The sequence below is a fragment of the Oxyura jamaicensis genome, chromosome 7 (assembly GCF_011077185.1).
Source record: "Oxyura jamaicensis isolate SHBP4307 breed ruddy duck chromosome 7, BPBGC_Ojam_1.0, whole genome shotgun sequence".
Classification (NCBI taxonomy): Eukaryota; Metazoa; Chordata; class Aves; order Anseriformes; family Anatidae; genus Oxyura; species Oxyura jamaicensis.
This window is the reverse complement of record NC_048899.1, coordinates 17,452,868-17,479,491: the sequence shown is the minus strand read 5'-3', so window position 1 is coordinate 17,479,491 and position 26,624 is coordinate 17,452,868. Positions and strand designations below refer to the sequence as shown.

The following is a 26,624-nucleotide window of genomic DNA, read 5'->3' as shown; positions in this document are numbered from 1 at the left end:
AAGTTAACAACCAGCGTGTTCTAGGACTGCCTGAAAAAAATAAATAAAGCAGCTTTAAAGAGCTAGAAGGTTTCTTAATATGATGATTTTTATATTGCACCTAATTCCCATTTGTCTGCGCTCTCGCGCACTTCACTCAAAAGTGATGTTTTTTCTTCTGCAGGAGAACTATGGTGTAGTTCCCGCGCTCCATCCTGACACCAGTAATTTTGACAGCATCAATAATTTTGTTAAAACACGTAGCCAAACCCCCAAACTGAAGCCTAAATTCTTTTTTAAAAAATTCAAGGAAAAACATACATTGGTAAGCATGTGAGAAACAGCACAAGAGAGCTATTGCTTGGCAGAAGTGTACGAGTATTTACAAGCTTCAGGAATTTGGTCGAAATCAGTGATGTATAGGACAAGTTGCCAAGTAACTGCATTTTCTGCTTCTCTCTTGGCGTGGCACTGCAGCAAGCCTGTTCAAACCCAGCAAACAGCAGCAAAACTTCAAAGCTCCCCCCTCTGTGCAAAAGAACATGATTTGTTTCCTCTTTACAAAAACCCAATTTCACAGCAGAATTTATCAAACAAATCATTTTCCTTACATATGACTCAACCACATTTTTGACCCTGAAAATGTACAGCCGACACCTGTGAGTGAGTATTTCTGGGGGACGGAGGGGTGGCAAACAACATCTAAGTCAAATCCCAATTCCCTCTTCTGTTGGTGAACGTGCCCTGAGAACTGTGCTAACAGACAACTCGTGGTGTGGGGAGTCGGAGGCTTGGACTTCAGAGGGAAAGCAAGCAACCCAGCTGAGACGGTCCCTCTCCTCGTGGGGTGGTGGCAATGCCAGCTCTGCATCCAGCACAGCACCACAGCCACTAAAAAGGGGACTGGGCCCATGCTCAGGCTGCCCAGCTCCTCCCTCATCTCTCTGGGTCCTGCACGAGCCCCGGGGCCGTGGAGATGCGGTGACAATGGGGAGGCAGCCCGTGATCTCCCAGCTGCTGACCAGACCCCCTGAACATTTCACAGCTTCACTGCTGCAGGAGCAGAGCTCGCACAGAAGCAGGTCAGGCAGTCACCCTCAAAAGGCTTTTTGCCCCTTTTGAAGCAGCAAAATCAGCCCTAAGCAATTCTGCTATAAAAAGAAAAAAGCACAAAGACAACACACAAAAAAAGGATACAGCACAAGGAGTAACAGAGAAAACCAGAATCAGGAATCCAGCAGGAACCCAAGCCAGGCGGATTTCACGCATCACGGAAGGTGCTAATCACAATGCTGTAATTAGAGGCTGAGCTGAGCTGGGGATCTCGAAGCCAACGTTCACAGTGATGCTCTGGGAAGGCAGAAGAGCACCCCCAGACCTGCAGCACATCGTCTGACACCAAGAAGCCTTTTCCTAAGAGCCGACTTCCAACTCCCTGCCACCATCGCTCAAAATACACACCAGCCTCTTTCTGCACAAGATCCATGTATGCTGTGTCATCACTGTAAACACAGGTGCCCTATGCAAAATGGAAATCTGTGGGTTGTTTTTTTTTCATTTTAGGATCCATGTGTATTGTTTTCATTTTGATTGTAAAGATAACCTTATTTTTTTTGTACTTGAACAACGGGGTCCCCACTAGCTGGCTTCAGGAGCAGAAAGTTTAAAGTACAGTGGTATAATTCGTGTGTTCCCAAATCAAGATGGCCCAGGAATTTCTGCAGTAGTTCCCCAATTGCCTGTTACACCAAGCAAGGTAAAATTACCCTCCTCTCTTGCTCTGCCTCATAAAAAGAGAAAGCTAATTACAGATATTGTACATATTTGGCTTCACTTAAAGCTAGACAGGTTTCTTGGCTGCTTATTTGGGATTCTTGATATTTGTGTCAACCTAGCCAACGCCTTTCCTGCTACTTAATTTCCATCTCTTACCAGCATCTGGACACTACCATATCACCTATCAAGGCTAATCCGAAGCCATTACCTAAACTGAAGTTAAACCTTTTCCTATGCTTTCATTCTAGATCTCCGCAATTTTAGTATTACTTTTTTTTTTACTACTGATTTTTCATTTCAAATACCTGCTCCCCTCCCTTTAAAAAAAAATAATCAGCACATCATTGGAAATGAAAAGCTTAATGCTGATAAATCCTTATTGCTCTTCCACACTGCAAGCTCACATGCCCAGCCACGAAGTTCTACAAGCGAGCATTGCCAGCATGAATCCAAAACTACCCATCGAGCTACGAGCAGTAGCTGTTTCCACAAAAACGACCACAGAATGTCAGAGCAGCATCTGCAGAGGACGTGTGTGAGCGGGGCATCACCCCCCCTTTCTGCCCCAAATAAAGACACGGCATGTTTACCTGCAGAACAGGAGACGCCGTCCTGTCGGCGGGCACGTGCTGCCCATGCTGCAACAGAAAGTGCTGCTGCTGAGAGCAACGCAACTCCTCCTCAGCCCTCCCTCTGGTACCACTCGGCTGCGTAGCACTTCATTTCTGAAGCACTCGGGAGAAAAACTATCAAGTGGGTCATTAGAGTATGTAATAGGAGCAACGAGTACTGTGAAGTTATTTCAGGTGTCCTTTTTTCCCTTATTCACTCTAATTACATTAAAAAACTCAGCAAAGAGATGCACCCACAGAGGGTTACAGAGACATTCCAAGAGCTCCGACACTCAGACCGATCACCCTCATCTTTCCCTTGCAGCGTAACTAACTTTGTGACGATAGGGCTGAGATGCACACGTGCGTTACCAAGGGACCGCTGCTCCCCGAAGAGGACAAAAACCCCGCCACCCCCCAGCACGCCCCAGCTCCCACGTGCTGCAGCCTGCACCGGACCGTGACGGTGCTGCACAAGCAGGTGCCAGCCACCACTGCAGGTCCCGAAGGAGATCAGTTACTCATTTTTAGCACCACGAGGTAAGGCAGAGCCTGAGCAAGTAGAGTTCAGCCATCCCAAGTGCTCCGCCCCTGGGACATCCCTCCTAAATCCCAGCGGAACGAGATTTCCCCATCCTCGGGCTCTATCTGGGGCTGCGGTACAACATCCTCAATCCCACCACCAGCTGAAAATTATCACTTCAGATGTGTATCGCAGGGCTTACAGGCCACCAGCACTCCGTGGACGTTACCGTAGTCACAGAGACCTGGTCTTCCTCGCACAGCCTGCCTGCAGACAACGCGCTAAAAGCAGCGTAAGGAAGGGATAATTTGGGAACCGAGTTTTTCTGGCAACAAACTTCCCCCCCACAAAGCACCATTAACAATGCCGCTGACTTCGTAAGAATCACAACCCACACTTTACTTTACGCCACACCAAAAAAAAAAAAAAACAGAAAAAAGAAAAGCATCAGAAGTGAAAGCTTCCCATTCAACCTCAAATACGCAGTCACTGCTGCTGACCCCAGTGAGTAATCCCTGTGCAATTCAACATCTCTAAGGCAACGCAGGTACGCCACAATGCGAAGCTTCCCACCAGCATTGCCAGCAAGCCCCAGCGACCGAGCGGTCCCCAGAACCTGATGCACACGAATTATCAGGAAAAGTCTTCTGCTGCTTTCCACAGCGAGGGCAGGAGCACTTCAGGAGAAAATCTTTTTTCTAGCAAGAGTGCTGGTAATTTCAGTTTAAATGCAATTACTTTTTAGCACCCAAAGAGAAAGTGTTCCAGCTTTGATCCTTTCACTTTCCAGGGCAGCTGTAAGTAGGAATTGCTCACCTTCGTTATCCTGTCACAACACGGCCGCTTCAAGCCAAAGGACTTTTTTTCCCCCACTCTAGGTCTAAGGCGTAAGACACAAATAATAGACATGAGGCAATGAGGTTTTGTCCTACACATTGCTGATGGCCGAGGGCCCTGACATAAAGGGGTAGGTATCTTAATTCACACTCTATTGAAGATGTGACACATCTTACCCCATCCATTTTCTTCTTTTCTGCGGTATCACCTGCAACCAGTTTTTGGGGCTCTGCCATTCCAGTAGCTTGGCTCAAGGTACAAAATCATCTTGTGGTATTATCCACATGATGCAAAACAGGCGACTCTCCAGCTTCTCTTGGGCTGTGCTTGGACCAAGACACTTCTGACACCAGTCTGACTCAATCGTCTTCCTCTCCAGACACTTTTCCTGCATTCTTCACACCACTACCTTACAACCCGCCAGCTCCTACAGGTTTACAACTCCACAGCCTGAAAACCACAGCTAAGAATAGAGGACAAAGATCTAGATTTTGTATGGCACTGCTTCAGGGCACAACAGTCTCACCTACAGGGATCTATACATAATATGCAAGATTTTTTTTTTAATAGCTATATATACTTACAGTGATGGAAAGACGTGCGTGTGTGTACCTGTGTCCTTTCTCTTTTTTCCCCACTTGCAGTTTGCCAAACTCACAATGTATTTTTTCCCAGGGAAAACTGGCTGTATTTTCAGACCCCATACACTATCTAAGGCAGGAGAAGCACAGGAGGTGCCATTCTCTCTGGAACAAACTGGCTTTAAAATCCAAAACATAACTTGTGAGATTTAGTAGCCTCACACAGACACTTCAGAGGCGGTGCAACCTGCACTGCACGAGCTGTTTAATTTTCAGGGGACGGAGCTTAGGATTCCCGTCGAGCTCTGCGCCTCTGCTCCCACTTGGGAATGCCCTGTGGCTGCCAGCAGCAGCGTGGCCAGTCCTGTTCAGCTTGTAGAATGATACCTTTCACTCAGAAACACGGTAATAAAGCCTGCTCAGAAATATTTTAAGGAAATTATTGCAAGTGACAGACAGATTCCTGAAGAAGCTTTTTATTATTATTATTATTATTTAGAGGTAGGAAGCGCTTCCAGCTCAGGCTGCATCTCGGTCTGGGTACACAGGCAGGCAGCCGCTGAGCACGTATAATCCCATCCTGAAGGGGATGCTTCACTGATACTTTCATGTATCTGCCACCTGCTTAATCATGCTCTTTTCTGACTAGTTGGAAGAATCAGGTCAAAATGTTCCTGAACCCCAGGACCTAGGTGTGCCACGTTCATATCATATTTGAGCTCTACAGCACATTAGCTAAAAGGAATTACTGTCACACTCAGCTCTCTGATTTATCAGCATAACTTTACTAAGCAAAATCCTTTGCCATCTAGCCTGTGCTAAGACAGATGGGGCAGGTCTAATACCATCTTAAGAAACTTCCAATTTAAATAACAAGCATAGCAGTTCCTTGGCTTACTGTCAGAAGAACAAGAATTAGTTTTGCTTACTTTTTCCTGCCAGCAGATCACAAATACCATCATAAACCTATTTCTGATCCTGAGATGTTGAATCTCAACTTTTCTCTAACAAGAAAAAAATAAAACAATAAAAGAGAACATTTACCATCACTGAACAACTTCAGAGATGGAAGAATAGTACTCCTCTTGCTGGCTTCCAGATCTGCATCTTGTGACTTAGAGCCCCAAAACACCCTGGGTGAATGGGCAGGAAGAGGTGCAAAGCAGCAGTAACTGTCCACTTTGACACCAGTCCTGGTGTGACAGAGTTGTGTTATGTGATGTCTACGTGCTGTCTCCTAAAAGGAGATCTCAGCTCCAAAAAGACTAGCGCACCACCCTGCTTCCACGGTCCCCCTTCGTGCAAGCCCTACAACATAAGCAGGGCATTTGAAAGGGTCCTGCTCTGCCCTCATCCTCTTCCCTACCAGTAAAAGACATCTTCCCAATGAAATAGGGGGCTCATAATTACACCTGTAATGTTGTACCTGCCTTTCAGAGGGTTCATGGTACAGTTCAGCCATTCTTCTCTGCATTCCAGGGTGAGAGCAAGAGAAGCACCACACACTACAATGCATTTACACGTTTTTATTTTTAAACAGACTGAAGAGTTGTTTAAAAATCATTACGTCGTCACACAAAACGGAATAAAATCCAATGCCTTCACTTTCATGTGTCATGGCTTAACAAGGTCAAAAAGAAACATGAACATCATTCACACCCAAGAGGATTAAGGAATGTTTTCTTTGTGATTGCGCACCAAAATTTAAAAAAAAAAAAAAAAGAAAAAAAAAGCAGCTCCGTATATGATAAATAATTATCATCAATACAGAGATCAAAGGCAAGATTATGCAGAAAACACTCGTGACACTGAGCTTTCATGTGTTTTCTTGAGCAGCATCAACTGAGGAGCATGCCCAAGGGATGTCCACTCCTCTGTCTAACACTGTGTGCCCAAGACTCAGCTTTGGGGACAGAACAGACGGTGCCTGCACAAGAGGAGGTGACCACGTGTTGCTTGCATGGGCCCTGGCAACCCCCAGACCCCAGACAGACATGGAGCACCCCAGGGCTGTGGGCTCACAGGGCGAGGAACCAGGAGACAGACGGGGCTTGAGCAGCTCCATGGGGGCCATGCCCTTGGGTAGCCAGGAAGGGGCTGTCCCTGTGCACGGTAGATGCCATCGAGCTTTGCTGGAGCAGCTTCCAGCCAGGCTGAAACACTCCAGCCCAGAGCCTGGCTGACCATGCATCGCTGCACACTGTGCCCCGACCACCCCTCAGCACCGCCACGACCCAGGTGTTCCCTGGCTTGGAGCCTCCGGATGCACTGCGGGGCAAGACAGAAAAGCCCTGCGGGCTCAGTCCCAACCGAGCAAGCCAAGGGGGGACCACGGGGAACCAGGATTTCAACATTCCTGCTCCGTGACATTTCCTCCCAGTGCCTAATGGGGGCTACCGGGAAGCTGGGGAGGGATGCTTTGTCAGGAGAAGCGTGGTGCTGGGACAAAGGATAGTGGTTTTAAGGTGAAAAAGGGTAGATTTAAATTAGAAATAATAAGGAATAAATTCTTCACTCAGAGGGCAGTGAGGCCCTGTCCTAGGCTGCCCGAGGAGCTGTGGGTGCCCCATCCCTGGCAGTGCCCAAGGCCAGGCTGGATGGGGCCTGCTCTGCTTGAGGGGTCCCTGCCCCTGGCAGGGGTGGGCTTTGAGGTCCCTCCCACACCAAACCATTCTGTATTTCCATGATTTTTTTTTGATATGGGGAGAGCTTCTTTGATGTGGGAAATGCTTTCAGATATATACATTTATATGAGCAGATTGCTAACCCAGCTTGGAACAGAGCAAGAAAAGATAGGAAGAGGCGCTGCAAAACACCCACAGTAGCCAGAAAGCGAGTTTGGAGAGATTTTGGTGCCCCGGAGCCCCGGTACAAGACAAGACAGTGCTTGCCCGCACCGTTTCCAGTGTGGGCGCAGATCTCCCGGCCCACCTCCCTTCCCCAGAAGCGGCGATGCTCACACGCGATGGGGCAACTGCAGGGCTCGGAGCCGCCCATGCCTAGCAGAGCACCCCGGCCGGCCACGGCCTCGCCGACACTGCGTGCGGGTGCCATAATGCTCCTCCGGCCCCCGGGCTTATCTCGGCACTAGCTACGCTGCCTTCCCCTTGCAGTAAACTATAAATAAGACAGCTTATGGGAAACGCAACACAAGGAAATGCCGGTTCCTGCTGGTTGGCTCAAGGCATCAGAAAAAAATTCAGAAGTAAATGCAGTCGGCGCAGTCTGATTAATCAGTTGTGAAACGCAAAGCTTTAGCCTCTTATTAAGTTAGTTGTCAAAATAAGTTATGAGTGCAGTATTTCGCTCAGGTCTCCAAAAGCCTCTATTTGAACAGCAGCAAGGTTACCGTTGTTTCAATTAAGGATGGCAACTATCAGGAGAAGTCTGGCCAAAATGTTCCAAGTTCAAAGAAAGTACAAGAACAAAGAATTCAGACAGACTGTATTAGAAGAAGAAAAACATGCCGAAACGCAGGAAACCACTGCCACTTCTCTGAAGTGTTCTTTCGCCTCCACCATTTCAACTTTTCCCCATTTAAAACTCCCCTGGTGCTGATTTAACATTGAGAATATTCTAAACATCTTCCAAACATTGCTATGGCTTTCATCCTCAGACAAGGGTGTTTTTTTTTTTTTTTTTTCAGTTCTTGTCATTCTCCCGTTTCCCTGCATTTCCAACAGTTCAGAAGCCCAGATTATTTCCTGCAAATTCTTTTTACCTCCATCCAACTCATTCACTCCCACAATACATTATTTACTCAATAGGAACTCATTGTGTATGTGCATAAAAATACATCCATGGAATGAATTAGTCAATATATTACATTTAACAGAATCTACGTTATATTAAAGCAAAAGCTTGCAAAAAGAAAAAAAAAAGGGGGGGAAAAACCCTTAAATTTACTGCACACAAACCCAATGCAACTATGAGGCTTAGTATGGAATACTTGATTTTCTCAGAGAACCAACAATTCAATCTTCGCACTTCTACCCTGGACACTGAGTTTCCACAGACAGAAAGCAGACCAACACCGATTCCAGCTTGGGTTCCCAGACAACAACCTGGATATGACTCGGACCAAATTAATTTTAATTTCCTACTATCTGCTGCAGGTGTTGTACAGGTGACAACCACAGCAAATCCCTAGGAAGACAGACAGACATTGTTATTACCCGATTTTAGGGGAAGAGAAGAAAAGCCAAGTGATTTGCCAAAGGTCACAGAGTAAGCTGGCACCAAACGCAGAGACTCCTCATTCCAGAGTAATGAACCGCTGGAATGAATCACAGATATTTTTAAGTCATGTGAGGAACTATCGTATTCCTTCAGAAAAAGGCCTGGATGCCTTTCTAACACATATGCCACAAAGCGCCGCTCAAACAAGCCCAGCCCTGATGCAGAGATTACAGGCCAGGTCTCCAGGGAGGCGTTATGCAAGGGAATCTCGCTACGTCCATCCTCTTCCAAAGGTGGTTTGCAAGGATTAGGTGTCCATTTGCAGACACCTGTGTGTTTATTTTCTTTGTGGATGGGGATACATGCTCGTCTGAGATTTTGAATTGCATAAACTATACACTGCTTTTAGTATAAAGCTGTGCAAAAAACATTCCCCCAGAGGCCTGTAGAGAACACAGCCGTGCTCTAACTTCTGTGCCTATGTCTCCAAACCCCTCCTGATGGGTACAAACCATACCATCCTACCTCCTCAAGCTCCGTCCATCGCCTGGAAACCCTTCTGCACCCCAGGACCACTGCCACCCTGGGACAGACCTGGCCTCCAGCCAGATGGGCAAAAGCCAAGAATTTTCTCTGACTGTCATCTGCCCAGTGCCAGACACATGCAGACCACCCAGTTTCTCTTAACGTTTATTTATCTTCACCCCAAAATGGCTGCACCTTCATCACTTTCCTGCTCTGTTCAATCTGCTCCCCCCGCAGCTCCCATCTCAGGGTCTCAGTGACATTTGCCATGAAGCCACAATTTCTGCTCAGGCAGTCACACAGAAATGCCCACACTGAATGGGGTGCCAGCCTATTTGTCCTACTAAAAGAGCCTCTTTGAATTAATCCTCCAATGTAAGAGTTGAATGTAAGCTGTCAGCAATGTCTGCGACAAGACGTGGCTTCTCAAGAGCAGCACTGATGAGGTGCGGCCATTTCCTCACGGCTCAATTCAGGGAAGGCCAGCCAGCCAAGCAGCATCCTCCATACTTTTTTTCTAAAATATTACACAGGTGTTTGTGTGTTCCTTCTGTACCTTTCCGGGTTTGTCGTTTTTTGTGATCTCTGAGTCACAATAAATACGGTGCTTAATATCCTGTACGTAATCATTTTCAGAAAAATGTATTATGGCTGAGGAACAAAAACCAGTCTGATAGTTCCCCTGTACAGACCAAATGTTACAAAATGTACAGCAGAAAATAACTTGGTGTAAAATTTTTCTAATAAAGTAATTCCTTAAATATTTAAAGGACAGAAATAAGTTATTATAAAACTGAAAAATACTTAAAAGTTTAAGACAGTTTTGGAATAGTAAAAAAAAAAAAAAAAAAAAAAAGCACACAAATGCAGTTCCTTGCAATACTTTTTTAGAAAATATTTTAAACGCCCTCTTCCAACAGCTTAGTTGAGTTTTAGTAGAAATTGAAAAAAAAGTGCAATCATTTATTTCATCCAAGAAGCAATTTGCACACTGGTGGCAGATCCACTCTCCTTATTGAAAATAAAAGCCTCCCATATATCACCCAATGCACATGATACCTCAACAACTCGGGATCTTAAAGACCTTCATAATATCATTACAGCACGACTGTCTTAATGAATAGGACTACAAGTAGGGGTTAAGGAAGGTGAGTTTTGACCAAAATTTAATTGACTGTGCCCTTCAGTGCAACCTGGAGAGCTGATACAATAGGTTATGAAGAATTTCTCTGTGCAGTGGAAATGGTCACCTGTTGAATTTTGTTAGGAACTTTTAAACAAATTCACTTTACACAATTCACCAGCGAGAACTGTAACAGCATAAAAAAATATATAGCAAAGTATCATTAAAATGTGCAGTACATTTATTCTGCATGATATTACAATTACAGTTCCAAGTCAGTGATTCCAAAGCCTTTTATTAGATCATAAAAACTTAAGACTAGCTTATAATGAAATCTCTAATCAAATATGAATGAATCATCCAATATGACACAATTTCTTGAATGAAAAACAGATGGAAAAGTAGTAACAATTGAGTGGTTTAAATCACAAGATATTAGTTAAGCCAAAAGAGCAGATATTTAATCATAAGCACTTGCTTCAAGTTAAAGGAGACACCGGCTTAAGGTAGACCTCAAATCAAGCCTTTTAAATGGCAAATGCTAATTCAGCACTAACCATAAAGTTAAACGAGATGGTTGTGGTGTGAATGAACTCCTGAGTTCATTCCGCATCCATACCGCAATAGAAAATTCTGATGTCCCATTTGCTTGGTGACAGACACGGTCTGAAAGTGAGAAGATGGCGAGGAGGGAGGATGACATTCCTACAGGTATTCTTTGAGAAGTCAGGAGAGTCAGTGATTTAGGAAAGCAAGGACACACAGAAGGAAGCCGTACAGGTGAGCTGAAGTGCTCACATTGCAATCCAGCTCTCAAAAGACCCATTTGTTGAAGACATCATCCCGTCTTTCAAGGCCCGAACACTTAAGAAGGCAAAACAAAGTTAGGTCATTACAAATTGGCATTAGTCTCACGTTAACTTGGCCCGTCAGCATTGCTGGGGTTTTCCATTTTGAAGTAACTAGGTTACACTTTTTATTTGTTTACGCAGTGAACTATGTCTCTGCCCAAGCCATTCTGTGTATGGAGTGGGTTTTTGGGGGCAGGGGTGGGAAGCAGGTGGGAAAGTGGAAAAAGTAACAGAAAGGGAAAGTAAAGGTCTATTTAATCAGTGAACAGCGATTCTCTGGATCAGCATCTGCATGATTTTAGGCATCACTGGACAAGCCATTCACCCGGTATTTTCTCCACTGTCCAAAGAAAAAGCAGAGCCAAATATAGTCCTGAAAATCAATATACGCCGGGGAAGAGCTTCTAGGATCTTGCTAAATGCATCTTGTGTCAGAATAGGAATTCCTAAAACCCTGGGAATGCATGTGGCTGCTGGGCACAGACTGACGGCATCTACCTCCCCCGTAGCAATTAACTATCCCTAGTTAATTTTGGCGTAAAGCACTCTGGGGAGCTCCGTAGTACAGAGCGCACCAATGAGAAGGGAACTTGGATCAAAGCAAACGCGCTGCGAATGAAGCAGTCCTCAGCAGCTCCTCCACCCTCGTCCTCCAGTTCACAGGCAGAGCCACCAGCAGGCATCAGGAGGAGCTGGCGGGTGAGGACAGCAAGTGTTGGGACTCTTCAGAAGCCTTAACAGCCCTCGAAGGGAAACGCACGCACGTGTCTCCTAACTAAAGGAAGCACAATGTTTGTTACAAGCCATGGGACAAGACCATTACCTGGAAAACGTAAGAGAAGAAAAAAAAATAAAGAACGCCACACACAGGCTTCATCTTCATTCCCAAGCCTCTTTAGGGTTGCAGATCCAGGCAAACCACGCATAGATTGCATTACACACATGGAAAACAGGACATGGCAAAGTCACTGATAGATCACATCTGAAAAACGCAGAGTTTTCCACTGAGAAATGCCTCAATCCACGATCAACTTTCCATGAAATATTTATCACTTTTCATTCATTGCACAGTACTGTTATTTTTAGCAGAGCCAGAGGCAATGGGAACAGATTACTGATTAACAATTCAAGTGAGCCTTTAAATGTCTGCTCGTATCTTGCCATCTCCTCCTTCTCTAAGAAGTCGAAAAGTTTAATATAAATACTGTCACGCATTCAAAGGCTCTTCCCTCCTTCACCTGCTTTTTGTACAAAAGCAGAAGCACAAAGCAACCTTTCCCTTGCTGGGGCAAGCGGGAGAAGGATTATTTTGAAAATAACACTGTGAACATTCAGAACTAAGGAAATCTAAGGAAATCTATATTCAATCACTGGGAATTAATACAAGGTGAGGGAAAAATAAAGAAAAATAGCATGTCGGGTCTTCCAATAAAGCAAACTTTCCTGCCAGTTACCTCTCATCAAAGAAAACAGTTCTGTATTCACACAGTTAAGATTTAAGTGCGGCTTTCAGCTTTTAGAAGAGGAACAAGCCATTAAAAATTCATCCCACCTCCTCTGTTTAATAACTGTTTCCTTGTGCTTAAGAAAGGAAGCGACAACTATTTTTTTCCAAGACAAAAACACAACAAAATAGAGTTTAGGAGCTTCGGGCTCCTGCTATTCCTACTCCACAAACTCAGGACATCCACAGACATTTTCGCAGGCCCCCACTCCAGAAAACCCAAAGCCGCAGGAAAAGTGATTTGATTTTTGGAGCTTCACATACACGAATGCTTAAGTTCACACTAAGAGTGGTTAATGGGCTGGCAAAAAGACTCTTGTCTTGTATCTATCCCCGCACACAATCAAAGCATGGGCTTGTGCTTCCACAGAGCTGGAGTCACTAAATTATCCTACGATTACGACCAACAAAACATGAGTTATGGCGCAGTATTAACCAAGGGAAGAGGTCCTAACGCCTGAACTTCCCTGCTGCTCTGCAGGGAGCTGCCTGGAGTCTCTAGATGTGCCAATTCGCTCATCCATCCTGCATAAATAACCTCCAGTTTGCTGACCACCTTCTGGGTGTGCTGCAACTTTTTAAAAACACAACAATACAGCAAATCATCTGGGGAAAGCTGGGAGCTGGCTGAAGCGTTACACAGCGCTTTCCTTGCTGAACAATGAATTACAAAGGTGAACTTCACTTCTGCTTCCAGTTGGGAATACACTTCTTTTATTATGATTGCAGGGGCTGCATTTTGTGCTGATAGGCTAGTAAATAGTAAAATACAGTAACTACAAGGAAATAACCTTGTATTTACTGCAACAGGCATTAACCTGGTTTTACAGAGGTACATTAATGTACTATCAAGGTACATTAACCTGCCATTTCTTCACTGTCTTATGCCAGAGCATCTTAACGGTGGTAAAATTAATACAGTAATTAATACACTATTCTGACAAGAATAGCTACAGCTTGTAAATATGCAAAGAATAGGCTAACAAGAAGCTAATAAGCAAACAATGTTTCTATCTTAGTGGATGGTTTTGACATTTAAACGATTTCTGAAGACCTCACTTTTAATGACGATTTGCCCCCCCTACCCTGACTCCGTGGCGAACAGACGAGAATATTTTTAACACTAAAGGACTAGCCTTTCAGAACACGAGCTCTGCTTCCGGAGCCTGATAAAAACATACATCCCCATTCTTCCACGTCCCGGTGTGAACAAGGACAAACAAGCTCCTGTCTGCAGAGGCATGAGCCTGTCGGGAGCCCCGAATCCTGGCTGACCAGCCAGCAATCTGAACCCACTTCAAAGCCGCACTGCACCACGCTGATTTGGTACCTCTATGAAGGGGCTTTTGAAGCAGATACACTATAGAAACTAAGCAAGTATCTGAAAATCCAGTGCAGTGAGAGGGCATCCCCTTCCTTTGAAGGGATAAATTAACAAAGACACGGTATTCTGCTCTGTTAGGCCAACTGGACTACCACTCCTTCCTCTTCGAAGCCAGGATTAGTCTTTGATTTCAAAAGCCTGTAAAAGCATGTAACAATATTAGTCCAGAGGCTCTTGCAGACCATTCATTCATACACACATATGCCTTTTTTCAAATCAACGTGGAAGTGAGACTGGGTAATCAGACCCAGGAGGAAGAAAAAGCAAGGAGCTGGAGCCTCAGGCGTGATGCCCTGGGCCCCTCCACGTGACATTTGCTCTTGCCAGCACCAGGTCCGTGTGGGACGAGCTGCCCCCAGGGCTGGGCAGAGGCACCAAGTCCAGCTGCTGTGGCTTGGATGGAGGGCAGGGTGCAGCCACTTGTGGAAGAAGCCTTCAGCTCACTGCCACCGCTAGGACGTTCCCCCGTAAGATGAGCTCTTACAGAAATTGCTCAGCAGCTGCCATCCCCAAGCTTTGTTTAACCCACTGGCTCCTAACGCTTCGCAGGAGACTGCTATCAATCAAGCTGCAAAAACATGTCAGAAGACCACCACTGTTTGCTCCCTAACACACGATGGACTCACAGACCACCAGGGGTTTGCAGATGACAGCTGGAGAACCACCTCAAGAAGCCCTGCAGCAGCTTTCCACCTGATCTGCAAGCACTCCCAGAGAGAAGGCTTCACCTAAGGGGCAACAAGCCTGGCCGCTTTTCCTCCACCTCTGCATGCAGCATCTGTGCTCTGCAATGAATGCCACAATGCAAATTACTCGTCAGCTGCACTGAACCGCAGCAAAGAGTGCTGTGATTATCACTATTGCTTCTACCACAGCTTGGGGAAGCAACCTTGAAAAGCCAATGGGAATGCCACGGGAAGGGGAATTTCTTTCCTAATTCAATAAACGCACTGTTAAGTGCTTTATACCCACAGGTAACCCCAGAATGTCACGTTACACCACGACCAGCATCATGGGGAAACGCAGCTGGTCAGCTCAGACTGTTAGTCCCAATTTGCAGTTTCACTACATAAAGTAAAGCTTTTAAGTTTAAAGAGAACTAGTTTACATTGTAGATCTCTTTAACATTTTTTTTCACGTGTCACAGATATCAAGCTCTTCATATTTCTAATACTAAAGAAATTACTTAGGATTGTATTAACCTGCAATGCAACGAGCAACTGTAAAGTTTATACTGACAAGGAAACTACCTCAAGTAAGTCTTTTCAGTTTGTCCAAAGTACCGTAAGTACAGCCTTATAAAGAAAGGAAACTCATTCTAATACTGAAGACATGCTTAACAAAGACCTATTTGATCAAATCTGGAGGATGGTTTCAACAGTACATAAGTGATGTTTTTAAGAGGACTATCTACAACCTATCTAGCTATTTGTACAATTGATGTCTTTAAGACTGGCTCCCCAGCTTTGCCCTAAGGAAAAGGCATCTCATTTTAAAAGCACAGAAGAAAAAAAATGTAAGAGGACAAGAGAACTCTATCCCTCCCTCCTCCCATATGAATCTATCTCCTTGGCTGCAGGCTGCGTAAATTCACTGCTAAAAAGAAGAAAAATACCCTAGAACACACAAAATACTTCAAACTGATGTGCTCATTTGCAGGACAATTCCTTCACACTTTTGGAAGTGGTCCACTGCAACTGATCCCAAACAGGCAGCGGCCACCTGTGTGCTCATGTATCTTCTGCTGACCACAGACCGACAGGAAGGACTGTCTGTGAGGTCCTTCCTCTGAAGATCTCCGAATTCTGCAAGCACAAGTTCAGGAAAAGCAACACTGCACAATAACTTCAACAATTTATCCCCTTTTCTACCCCAGGCTAAAGGCGCAGTAATATTCTGGTGCTGCAGAAAGAGAAAGCAGCATGAACAGGTTTTATCGAACAGATGATAATATTCCTGAGCGAGATGTGGGTTGTAGGGGGGTTGTCTTGTTTTCCTTTTACACACAAGTAAAATTCAGAAGCACCAATTATAGACGATACATTTCTGAAAGGGGAAAATGTTTCTTTTCTTCAAATTAATCCTTACTTTATGGAAAAAGGAGAAAATTCATCTTCTTAAAAACACACCTTGCTGCTGACTGAATGCCATTATACTCCATTCACTCCGAAAATGGTTTCATAGAAATGCTCTAAACACTTGAATTCCATACTTGAGATGCTGCCACAGGACAGAGCATGCAAGGCCTCGGGTATTTACATCCCTTTGCCACCCTTCTACATCAGAGAAGAACAACTAGCATGGATCAAACTTCGCTTGGTTCGTGGCAAAGAGAAAACGTTTCGGTTTCCTACAAACACACTGCAAAGATTTTATCTCAAGTATAAATGCAACACCGGGGATAAAGGCTGCTCATTGTCCACTGCCACACAGCAATGAGTTCATTCATCATGAGGGCTACAGATCGGTCGCTTTACCATGACCACGATGGGCTAAGGTTATAAGCGGAATACCCCCAGACATGACTGAGCATTTTCTTTTTCCTTAAGCTGTTCTTCAGCACCTTTATTTCAGCCATGCCTGAGACTTGGTGCAACACCCCACAAACCCATACATAACTTGTTTTTCCAGAGCAATACTTGGTATTTCTTCTCCTTTCTTCTCTTAGAAGGATTTGCAGCAAACTTCCTATAGGTAATAGTGATAAAGAACAGACACAACAATGGTTTGCCCAAGTCCATCAGCTTGACGGCAACTTTCAACAATCCTTTTTTTAAAGCTCATCAAGATACACAGGTATAGGCAGGCTATATATATATATATAAAGGCAGATAGGTAAAGGAACTTAAAAGCCAGCTGATAATCCACTTACAAGGTTAGTGGTATTTGCTTGCATTTACAAACATGCCAAAACATCTTTCTACTTTTTGCCAAACTCTGTGCTTCCACCTTTTAATTACCATTCTGACAATAAAAATACGTAAGATACACATTTCTAACTCAGGTACATGCTGCAAGGCTGAAAAGACACCTCAAAGTTCAGGAAAACTGAGTAAGCGCAGGATCCCGAGTGAATAGCACCAAGGTGACCGCTGCCCAGAGCTAACACTGCTTCTTGTGCAAGGTCACTTTTTCGTTCCCCCACCCCAGAAGCGTCTCCTACCCTTCCCTTTGCCCATCACACATATGTCCAGCCTGGGCTGAGTTTTCCAGAATGAGACAGGAATCCCTGTGGCTCAAATGCTGCTAGAAGTCATCTGACAAAGAGACATCACTGCCTATCTCACGTTATGCCCGCTCAGCGCAAGCACAGCTCTCCTTTGATGTCTTGCTGTTTATTTTTCAGCAGGCATACTGCTGAGTTATCGAACATACTCAAAATGTAGTCCAAAAGGTAAGAATTCTGCAAATCCTGAAGAGTTCGCAGCACCTTAAAGCAACCTCCTATATCATCTGGGGAAAAGTGAGTCAGGGCACAACGAATTCTGGCATCAGGCTGCCCAGGCTGCTAACCAGTGGTGGTTAGCAGTGGTGGTTAGCCTGTGGTGGTTCCACACTGATGGGCAGCTGAGCTCCACCACACCACTCTCTCACTCCCCCTCCTCAAAGGACCAGGGGAGAAGACATGATGGAAGAGGGCTCAAGGGTCGAGGCACGGACAGGGAGATACGTTGGCAGCTCCTGTCAGACAGAGCCGGGCAGCGAGCACCCCGAGCAAACCAGAGCCGCCTTCCCCAGCCACCCTCCTCCACCTGCTGCCCCCCATGAGCGGCGCAGGGCAGCGGGCGATGGATGGGGACAGGACAGGCCCTGGGACGTGTCTGCGCCGCTCCTTGGTGCTCGCTGCCCGACCCTGCTCTGGCCTGGGGCCTTCCTCGCATGGCCTCGTCCACCCGCTGCACCTGGGCTCCTCTCCACAGGCTGCCTGCTCCTGTGGGGGCTCTCCACGGGCCGCAGCCTCCTCCGGGCCACATCCACCTGCTCCACGTGGGCTCCTCCACGGGCTGCAGCGTGGAGATCTGCTCCGTGTGGGACCCATGGGCTGCAGGGGGACAGCCTGCTCCACCAGGGGCCTCTCTCCTGCCCTCCTTCATGAACCTCACAGTCTGGAGCTGGCTGTGCTCTCACACAGGACACAGAGGCCCCCCTGCAGCCCCTGACACCACAGCCACCCCACATAAACATAATGCACAGCCTTTTTCCTGAAATATTGCTAAAGAAAACACAAAACACTACAAGCAACAATGAAACCAATTCCAAAAGGACTAAAACCCATCCCACATTCATGATACTGGCCATTCACCTACTCGCAGAAGACAGGAATAGAGAGGAATGGGATTCCTCTCGTGCACTTGAGCAGGTCCACAACATTCAGTCTAGCACATGGATACAAAACGTGAAGGAAAATCTGTAAATTGACCCATGTTACCAGGAAAGTCTTAAAATGAGAATCTCTGTAAGGGTTAGGAAAAATACAACCTCCCTTACTTGACAGACAAGTTTTGGAGCACACGGAGTGAAGAGAGATTTCTCAGAATCTGAAGCCAAGCATTCGTACCTGGTAATGATGATCTCTTCCTTTTTCCAACACAATAGCTCTTAACTCCTTACAAGTTTCCTTCTCCAGATATACATATAAGTCTACAAAAATGTAGGTTAGGTCACAGCCCATTCCCCCCCCCCCCCCCAATCTACTGAAGTTGCTTTGAATAAGCTTCGTTTACATTTTTCCAACTTGCATTACCAGAAGCACTTAGATCTTCTGCAAGATCTCTTCCTTAATATAAAAGGACCTAAAGGCATTTTGGAAGGCAACTGAGCAGAGAAAGCTGGGTTTTTGGAAAACTTGAGCTCCTACCTGGAAAGAGATAATGCTTCATGTATCAAATCGTACCTAGTATAAATATCTCTGTTTGCACCTGGAAACACTTCTGGAAGAGAGAAGGTGGAAATACAAAAGAAAGCAGCAGACTGCTTTCCACAGCATTTCATGTATTTTGATGCAAACCGTTGTTTCCATTGTTTGAAGTGCTGTAACTGTGAGCCAGAAGATTTCCCTCCTCTGCCCCACGAGAAGCAGCCAGCCTCCAGGACGAACCCTGGCTGCTTTGCTTGCTTCATACCAGAAGGACAAGATGCAGGACACAGCATAGCAGGATCATTAGGAGAGGGAATAACAGCAAATAGCCAAGAGCCCAGCATGACATGCTTTGATCAGCCTGTGTTTGGCTTCGACTTTTTGCTCATTTCGACACAAGGAGATTTTTCCTTAATAAGAGCAGCAACTCAAAAAACCTACTTTGTTTTGCAGTTCTCCTTTTAGGCTGTGAAAACACTTGTAAGGTGCTGCTTTGTTCTGTTGTCCTCTCATTTCTAAGCAAAAACAAGCAGCTCCAACCAGGTTAGACTCTCCTGAGCCCCCTGCCAAGGGTGGGGGCTGAGATATTTAAGTCTCCCAAGACTGCTGTGCTCTATTCTCCCTCCACTCCCAAATCCCACTCGCCCAGCCTGGGAAAGTAGATGTGTGCAAGTTCTGACACACTTTGTTCCAGCATTTTGCATTTGCATTCTGCTCTCCCACTTGTAAGATAGATCTGCAGAATATTTTACTGCATTCCCAGAATAGGAACAACATTTAATAAAAGTTTCTTCTTACCAGAGCTAGGCATGTGGTTCACTCTAGGTGGATTCAACAGCTCTACTGGCTGGTCTCTGCCAGAAAGCCCATCTGGAAAGAGAAAAAAAAAAAAATCACATCAACTCTTTGGTTAGCTGAGCTATTTTAGGCATTCCAAGCAGAAAAAAAAAAAAAATCACTAACCAATTATCAATGCAAACCAGAAACACACAAGTAGCACAAATCAATAGAAACAAGAACATTAACAGGACAGCAGCTGCTTACTCTAAAGCAGAAAATAAAAGATACTGTAGCCCAAATTGTGCTCGGGTTTTCCTGGTCTTCAAATCCAACTGGTACTGATCCCAATCCAAGAAAATAGGCACATCAGCTTATAAACCGTACCATACAATACCTAAACAGCAATTCATTCCTTCTTCAGAAGAACTGAGCAGAGCTAAGGCAGAAACACATCCCTGTGAAGCGAAGTTGAAGAATGGCTGTAATATGCCAAGGCAATGCTAAGGAAAACTGACAAATCACTGCAGGAGATTAAAATGCATAGACATGCATAACAAGCCCCATTTTGCATAAGTTTGGATTTCAGAAAGGCATTAAAAACATACTTTGTAAATGATATGCAGAAATCCATCTTGCTGAAGCAGTTCTCTATTTAAAATATTTCAAAGATTGTATCTTGCATTCAAGTAGAGTTAAAACAGAAGAACATGATACCTACTGTTGTAGACTGCCAGACCAGATTTTCTAGTCATCCATTTCCCTCCCATCCTCTCCCCCAATAAAAGCTGAAGTAAAAATAATACTAAATTCAAGTGAGTGACATCTCGCTACGGTATGTTTTCCATACTTAGGTTATGAATACTTGACTACAGAAAACTTCATCCCAAATCCATTTGTTCCACTGTAAATACCCACACCTTTGGCAGTTCCGTCTCACTTCTTCTCTAACGTGTTGCTGTGTTCTGCGCTGCAGCACAGATACAATCAAGCCAAACCCTGTCTGGAGACATCAAAGAATCCATCCCATCTCTCAGTCAAAGCAAAGGACAGTTTACTACTATAAAAGCATTACAAAGTCAGTGGAATGTTAAAAAAAAAAAAATCACACTTTTCTTCTCCCTGTTTTCTCCATTTCATGTTCCTGGAGAGAAAGCATGGTTGGGTCTTCTCCATCACGTGCATGGCTTTGCCTCCACTGGCCATATTCAAGCATCAGTGCAGCCTCAGGCAGTACGTCAATACACTGAACTACAACCATGCTGAGTTTTCCTTCTCAAGCAAGTTAATTATTGTCCTGCAGATGAAACAGGTTGTTCACATTATACATTGTTTGCTTTCGGATTGTTACTGCTAGAGCCAGGAGTGGCTGGCCTTTCGTGCACTGGAGCAGAAGACCCAACACCAGTAGGTGCTGGGACGGCTCTTGGCCAGCTGAGCTTCACCTGCACCAGCAGCAGCAAATGCGACTGAAGGGACAGAGCCAAACACCCCCACTTGAAGCAACATTCAGCCATCGATATCCCCGAATTCACAACCCAGTAGTCACTGCAGATCAAAGACTGCAAACAGAGAGCAGAAAAATAGGGTCTACGGCAAAAGAGGCTGCGGCTCAGCCAGGGCACGCATCCAAGACGAGGGAGCACACAGGGTGAGCGCAGCCCCAGGAGCCTGTGCCTCATCCTGGGTGCGGAGGATTTTGTGCTCCACCAGGGAGGCATCGCCTCGACTGCTGGCTGCTGGGCTGTTCCAGGCTGCCCCGAGGAGCTGCGGGTGCCCCATGGCAGTGCCCAAGGCCAGGTCGGACGGGGCTGGGAGCAGCTCACAGGAGCCCTCCCGCCCCAGCAGCAAGTTGTGGTGCACAGGGACTTGCACCAAGCAGAAGACACATTTCGGTGCAGGCCAAACTGATACAGGCTCTTTATTTTGGTGTTTGGGGACTTTCTCCCAGCACTGTTGTGCATGTTAAGTCTCACCAGAGCATCAGAGATCGCTAACAAATGTAAGTGGGGATTTAAGAGCTGTGTTTGTTTTTAGTTCTAGGAAATAAAGTACCTACATTTTGAATTAGTTTTAAAGCCCAAACCAACAGTCTCTTCAATCTTTGCTGCAAAATGAATAATAGAGTAATCATGGAAAAACATTTAAGATAGCTTTTAAAGCACTGAAGTCTAAACACTCAACCAAAACCAAACCAGGCAAGACAGAGGTTCTCCATTTACTGCATTAACTGATAAAGTCTCTACTGGTAAGAAAAAAAGAAAAAAAAAAAAAAAAGAGGCAGTTTGTCAGGAGAGATTTGCACAAAACACCTCTTCTCCCAGGCTACAAGTACAGATAAGAGAGGTTAAAATGAGGTTTAAACATGCAAGCTGGCACATCACTTGCCTCCTCTTGAGGGATGAGCAAGCTCACACCCAGAGCACGCCAGGAGCGCGCACCCGGCAGTGTCAACACAGCACACACCCCGCCGCCAGCACGAGCTGGTCACCCTAGAAGGCTGGCTTACTTGCTTTCTAGCAAGCTAGAGGGTTGTTTTTATTTTTATATTGAAGTACTTGCAAACAAATTCACGTTTTGCTCTATTATTACTCCCTGTTAATGCACATTCTTACTACAAGGTGCAAGAGCAGTGAAAAAGCCAGCACTCTGGAGATACTTCAGTCTCATTTTATACGGATGCTATGCCTCACTGTAGAAATACCACACATTCAAGAGAAGCCTAAGTTCTGCAACCCAACCTTCCAAACTAGAATTCCTCTTCTGTCCTTTCCCCAGCAGCATCCCAATAGCCATAAGGCAAAGCCAACACCTCTTACTCCTGCCCCTTCCAAAAATCAGGCAGAGTCACTCTGGTTGCAGACAGCACCTGCTGTCGTGACACTGCAGGAGACTTCCAAAAAATCCCAGTCCCACACCAGTCAGCTACCTTCAATGCACAGTATTCTTCTGCTCAGGACCACGGCGGCTGCCTGGTGCCTGCACTGCTCACAGCGGCGGTGTTCCCCCCCACCAGCGAGCCAGGCGTCTCCGGCTCAAAACCCGGCAGCACGCGCACAGCCGGTAGCTGACCGCCCATACAGCAGCCATAAGCCTGAGCCCAAAACCCAAGCCACAAAGAACACAACACAAACCTCACCTCTCAGAACAGATAAATGCTCCTATTGTCTCCTCAGCTTCCTACAGCTAGAGGAAGATCCTACAAAAAAGTAATTTAATTTCAAGACACCAGGTGATCGATTTGCTCAGAAAGTCAGAATAACCCTGCATGTAACGAAGCATCATATCTGCTGCCAACACAATACCGACCAAAAACCAAGATTTTTTTGGTTGTTTCGTTTTAACACTTCCAAGAAGTAGAGGAGTTCCTCCTAGAGGTCTGAAGGAAGATTTAAAAAAAAAAAAAAAAAAAAAAAAAAAACACTGATTGGGGGGGGGGTCCTATGCTGTGACTGCGCTCCATGTACCTTCAAAATAGGAAAAAAATATATTTTGTTTTACACATTCAACTACAGAGCTCCACAGATCCTGGTGTATCATCATACTGGAGACAAACTGGTCACCTGGGGGTGCCTAAGACTCAGGAAAAGCATGTTTGCAGCTACTGCTATACTGTGTTTTCTTCTTACCCCCATTACTGAAGCCTCTCTCCTAAATCAATTGCTGTATACCTGACCTTTGTGCAACAAGAGGAACACTTGATGTTTCATGCCAGCATTTATTTAAAAAAAAAAAAGGCAGTAAGATAAAAACTGGTCTGGGTCTGCAAATGCCAAAATGATTACAATCAGTTTCCATTGCAGAAATAAAAGTTTTACCCCCACCTCCCTCCTTTACAAAGTATTCAGCTCCAACCCTCTAGAAGCTTCACCATGCATTTATAGAGACAGCTTTGGCAATTACTGAACTAAAAAAAAAAAAAAAAAAAAACACACAGAAGATGCTAAAAATATCCGTGCCACACACAGATCTACAGTTTTGTCCTTGTTATTGCCTAGAAGGGATCACAGGGTGCTTCTGCAGTCCTGAAAACCTGGGCGGGGAGGGAGAGCAGCTTGCCTTACTGCTGCGGGCAGGCAGCGAGGAATGCGCAAAGAGGTCAAACCGTGCAGGCGCTGCTTGGCATTTCCACTGCCACGAGCCCGGGTTGGAACAGTACCGAGGCAAAGCAGATCACCTACAAAATACTTCCATGCCCTCCCCTAGACAAGTGTTTCCTCAGATACTAAAGATATTGGCGGTAGATGAATCCACGTCCATTGGGTATGGATGAAGGCAGCCGGTGGAGGCAGGCAAGGAGGAGACAAACTGCAGAGTCCGTCAGGTCTGGAAAGGAGGCATGCACCAGTGGGCCTGATTTATGGCTCCAGTTAGGGAACATTTAGTGTAGCTTCATTTTCAGATGGGTATTTCTGCTCATTAATTAATGAGATGAAGCTATTATTCATTGATGGGAACTTGAACATTGTATTTTTATCCCAGTCCGTACTGAAGCGTTCCAAAGAGTTGTTTAAGTTACTTTAAAAATATATCCTAGGATACTTTAGGTAGTAGCTGGGCTTGCAGGATTTAAACATGTTGGAAATAGCGAAACAAAGACAAGATGGCTACAGTAACAGAGAAACACGCGAGGATAAAAAAAATACAGAAAAGATGAAGAAGCAAAATGAACTAGAACAACCACCGAGGCAAAAGCAAATTAGACAAGAGCAGGGAAGTACAGCTTTATTCCTCCCTCCTCCCCCCTTTCAAAATTAAAAAAAAAAAAAAAGATAATGAACGAAACAGAAGGCTGAAGCATTCAGTGAGCTCTTAGCTTGTTTCCAACAGAAAACTGTAAGCAGCCTTCCCATAATTAACTCTGATGAGTTTAAAAAAGCAGGGCAGAACTAGAAAAGAAGAGGTTATTTAAATAGTTTCTCACATATTCTGATCTTTCGACCTGATGCAAATCACCCTGGTCTACTTGAACTCCCTGGGTACAGTGATAAACAGCCATCCATTGACTTTAAAGGACACAGAGCAGCATAGATAGGGTCATGAAGAGCCACAAGAAGTAAAACTTCGAGGGAAGAAGGGGAGAAAGGCAGGAGAAGGAGGTACAGTAAATGGGCATCATTTCCTTCCTCCAGAAATAGAGGGTTCTAAGACACAGCACAGAAATAAGGTAACAGAAAAAGCAATGTGGATGGACCAAGGTGAAACCGAAGGCAGGCAACCAATTTGTTTCTTTGGCAATGTATCTGCCTAGCAAAGTGTTAGATTTTTTAAAAAATTATTATTTTATTGTATTTAACCAATTTTTATTTAAAAAAAAATAATGAAAGGATTCAAGGGGTACATAATAAGAAAGTGAGGTCTGCACGAATCACCCTAAACCAAGCACACACCTAGTTAAAAAGCCCACTCAGTCATCACCTGCTTTTAGATACATTATACCCAGCATACTGCAGGAGTTCACAATTTACTGATAAAGCATTAAATATCATTTAATTCTCAGCTGTGACACCACACCAGAGAGGTCACACTTTGGAGCATGAGAAGCGGAATTCAGTGACAAGTTGGCAAATGGAGGCAAGGTTCAATCACAAATGAGTAGATCCCTCCTGCCTAAATAATAACAGCAACGATAGTTAAATGTACAATTACAAGACAGAAATACCCAGCAAAGCAACAAGAAAAGGAAAGCCGAAGCACTTTGCAAGCTGAGAATCCACCATTTGGCACTGATGCAAAAGACAAGTTCATTCCAGGATGCATTAGCAGGCACATATGCAAGACACGGGAGGTAATTACTCAGGGATGTGACAGCCTCCTTGGCCAAAGCACTGCCCTTGGTTTTAGATTCAACACTAGAAGATGAATTGCAGGCAATCAAGGAGAAACCTCTGAGAAAAGACTTCAGAAAATGAGATGGGCAGTCTGCAGAACTTGGTAATTTTTACATTAGCCTGTTTGCATTTGAGGAAAGACAATATATTAGCCCCAAGACTTTTTCATATATCACCAAATGGTTTGGGTTGGAAAGCCTTAAAAACCATATAATACAGCCCCTGCCATGGTGACGGCCCCCTCCCACCAGCCCAGGCTGTCCCCAGCCCCGTCCAGCCTGGCCTTGGGCACTGCCAGGGATGGGGCACCCACAGCTCCTCAGGTAGCCTGGGACAGGGCCTCACCGCCCTCTGAGGGAAAAAATCTTACATAAGTCTCATAGTTTTATCTAAACCTACCCTCTTTTAGTTTAAAGCCATTCCCCTTGTCCTGTCCCTACACCCCCTGACAGAGTCCCTCCCCAGCTTTCTGATTATTGCTTCTTTGCATTAAACAGCTCATAAGGCAGTTACCAAATGTTGACTATTTTTTTCCCCATGTGGATATAGGTCAAAAACTCGCCTCTATGCCTTCCAAGCCAAGACAGAAAGAAGCTCCAATTTCCCTGTGCCTAATCAATAAAAAGCCTCAGGCAAAACAAGAAGGCTGATAGTAAGCTCAGGGTAAACAGCCACCACTTGGCATCTAAGAGGATATCCCAACCACATCCTTTCGAGTGCACACATCCACATTTAAAATTAAACTTTTGCTAAGAACCGTACAGAGAAAGGGGATGTTTCTGGATCAATGATTCCTGAATTTGTATTTGTCATCAAGCAAACAACTACCTTGACCTCTCGACTGCTTTCTAGCAAAACAATTGTGTATTTGTCTCACAAAGACAAGGAGGAGACCCATTCCCCTTCTCTCCAACCCCAAAACTATCCCACCTTCCCATCTGCTTCAAGGTACAACTGTCAGACACCTAAACACAGCCATACTGCATCTCACTGAAACTCTTGAAGACCGGCGATCAGCCTCACAGCCACCCCTGCTCGTGCCTCAGCTCCCCCGGCCCCAGTTACGGCCGACGGGTGGTCTGCAAGCAAACCCCATCCCCTGTCATCAGGCTGCTGTCCGCGGGTCACGGCGAGGTACGCTATGGAAGCACGAGCTCCCCGCTCCGCCTGGCGCTGCTCGGTGAGTTACGTGCTGTCTCAGTTACACGTGCTAGCCCACGGCTGTTTCATGGACCTGTTCCAGGCCTCAGAACATCTAGTTTCTTCCTGCTATTGGTATACGTGT

General features: G+C 45.2%; 1 protein-coding gene across 12 annotated transcripts in view; it reads right to left on the bottom strand.

Annotated features, from left to right (window-relative positions):
• Positions 1-26,624, bottom strand: part of HDAC4 (histone deacetylase 4) — a 243,219-nt gene that overhangs the window by 134,898 nt on the left and 81,697 nt on the right. For 8 of the 12 annotated variants that reach the window (XM_035330833.1, XM_035330832.1, XM_035330834.1 and 5 more), the window contains one exon: positions 19,530-19,601. The exons of 1 other annotated variant lie outside the window; for it this stretch is intronic. In XM_035330833.1, coding sequence (XP_035186724.1) covers positions 19,530-19,601 — 72 coding nt within the window. Of the gene's footprint in view, positions 1-3,510; positions 3,644-3,705; positions 3,727-19,529; positions 19,602-19,905; positions 19,937-26,624 lie in introns of those variants that run through there. 3 more of the 12 variants (XM_035330835.1, XM_035330838.1, XM_035330837.1) reach the window with 3 other exon arrangements.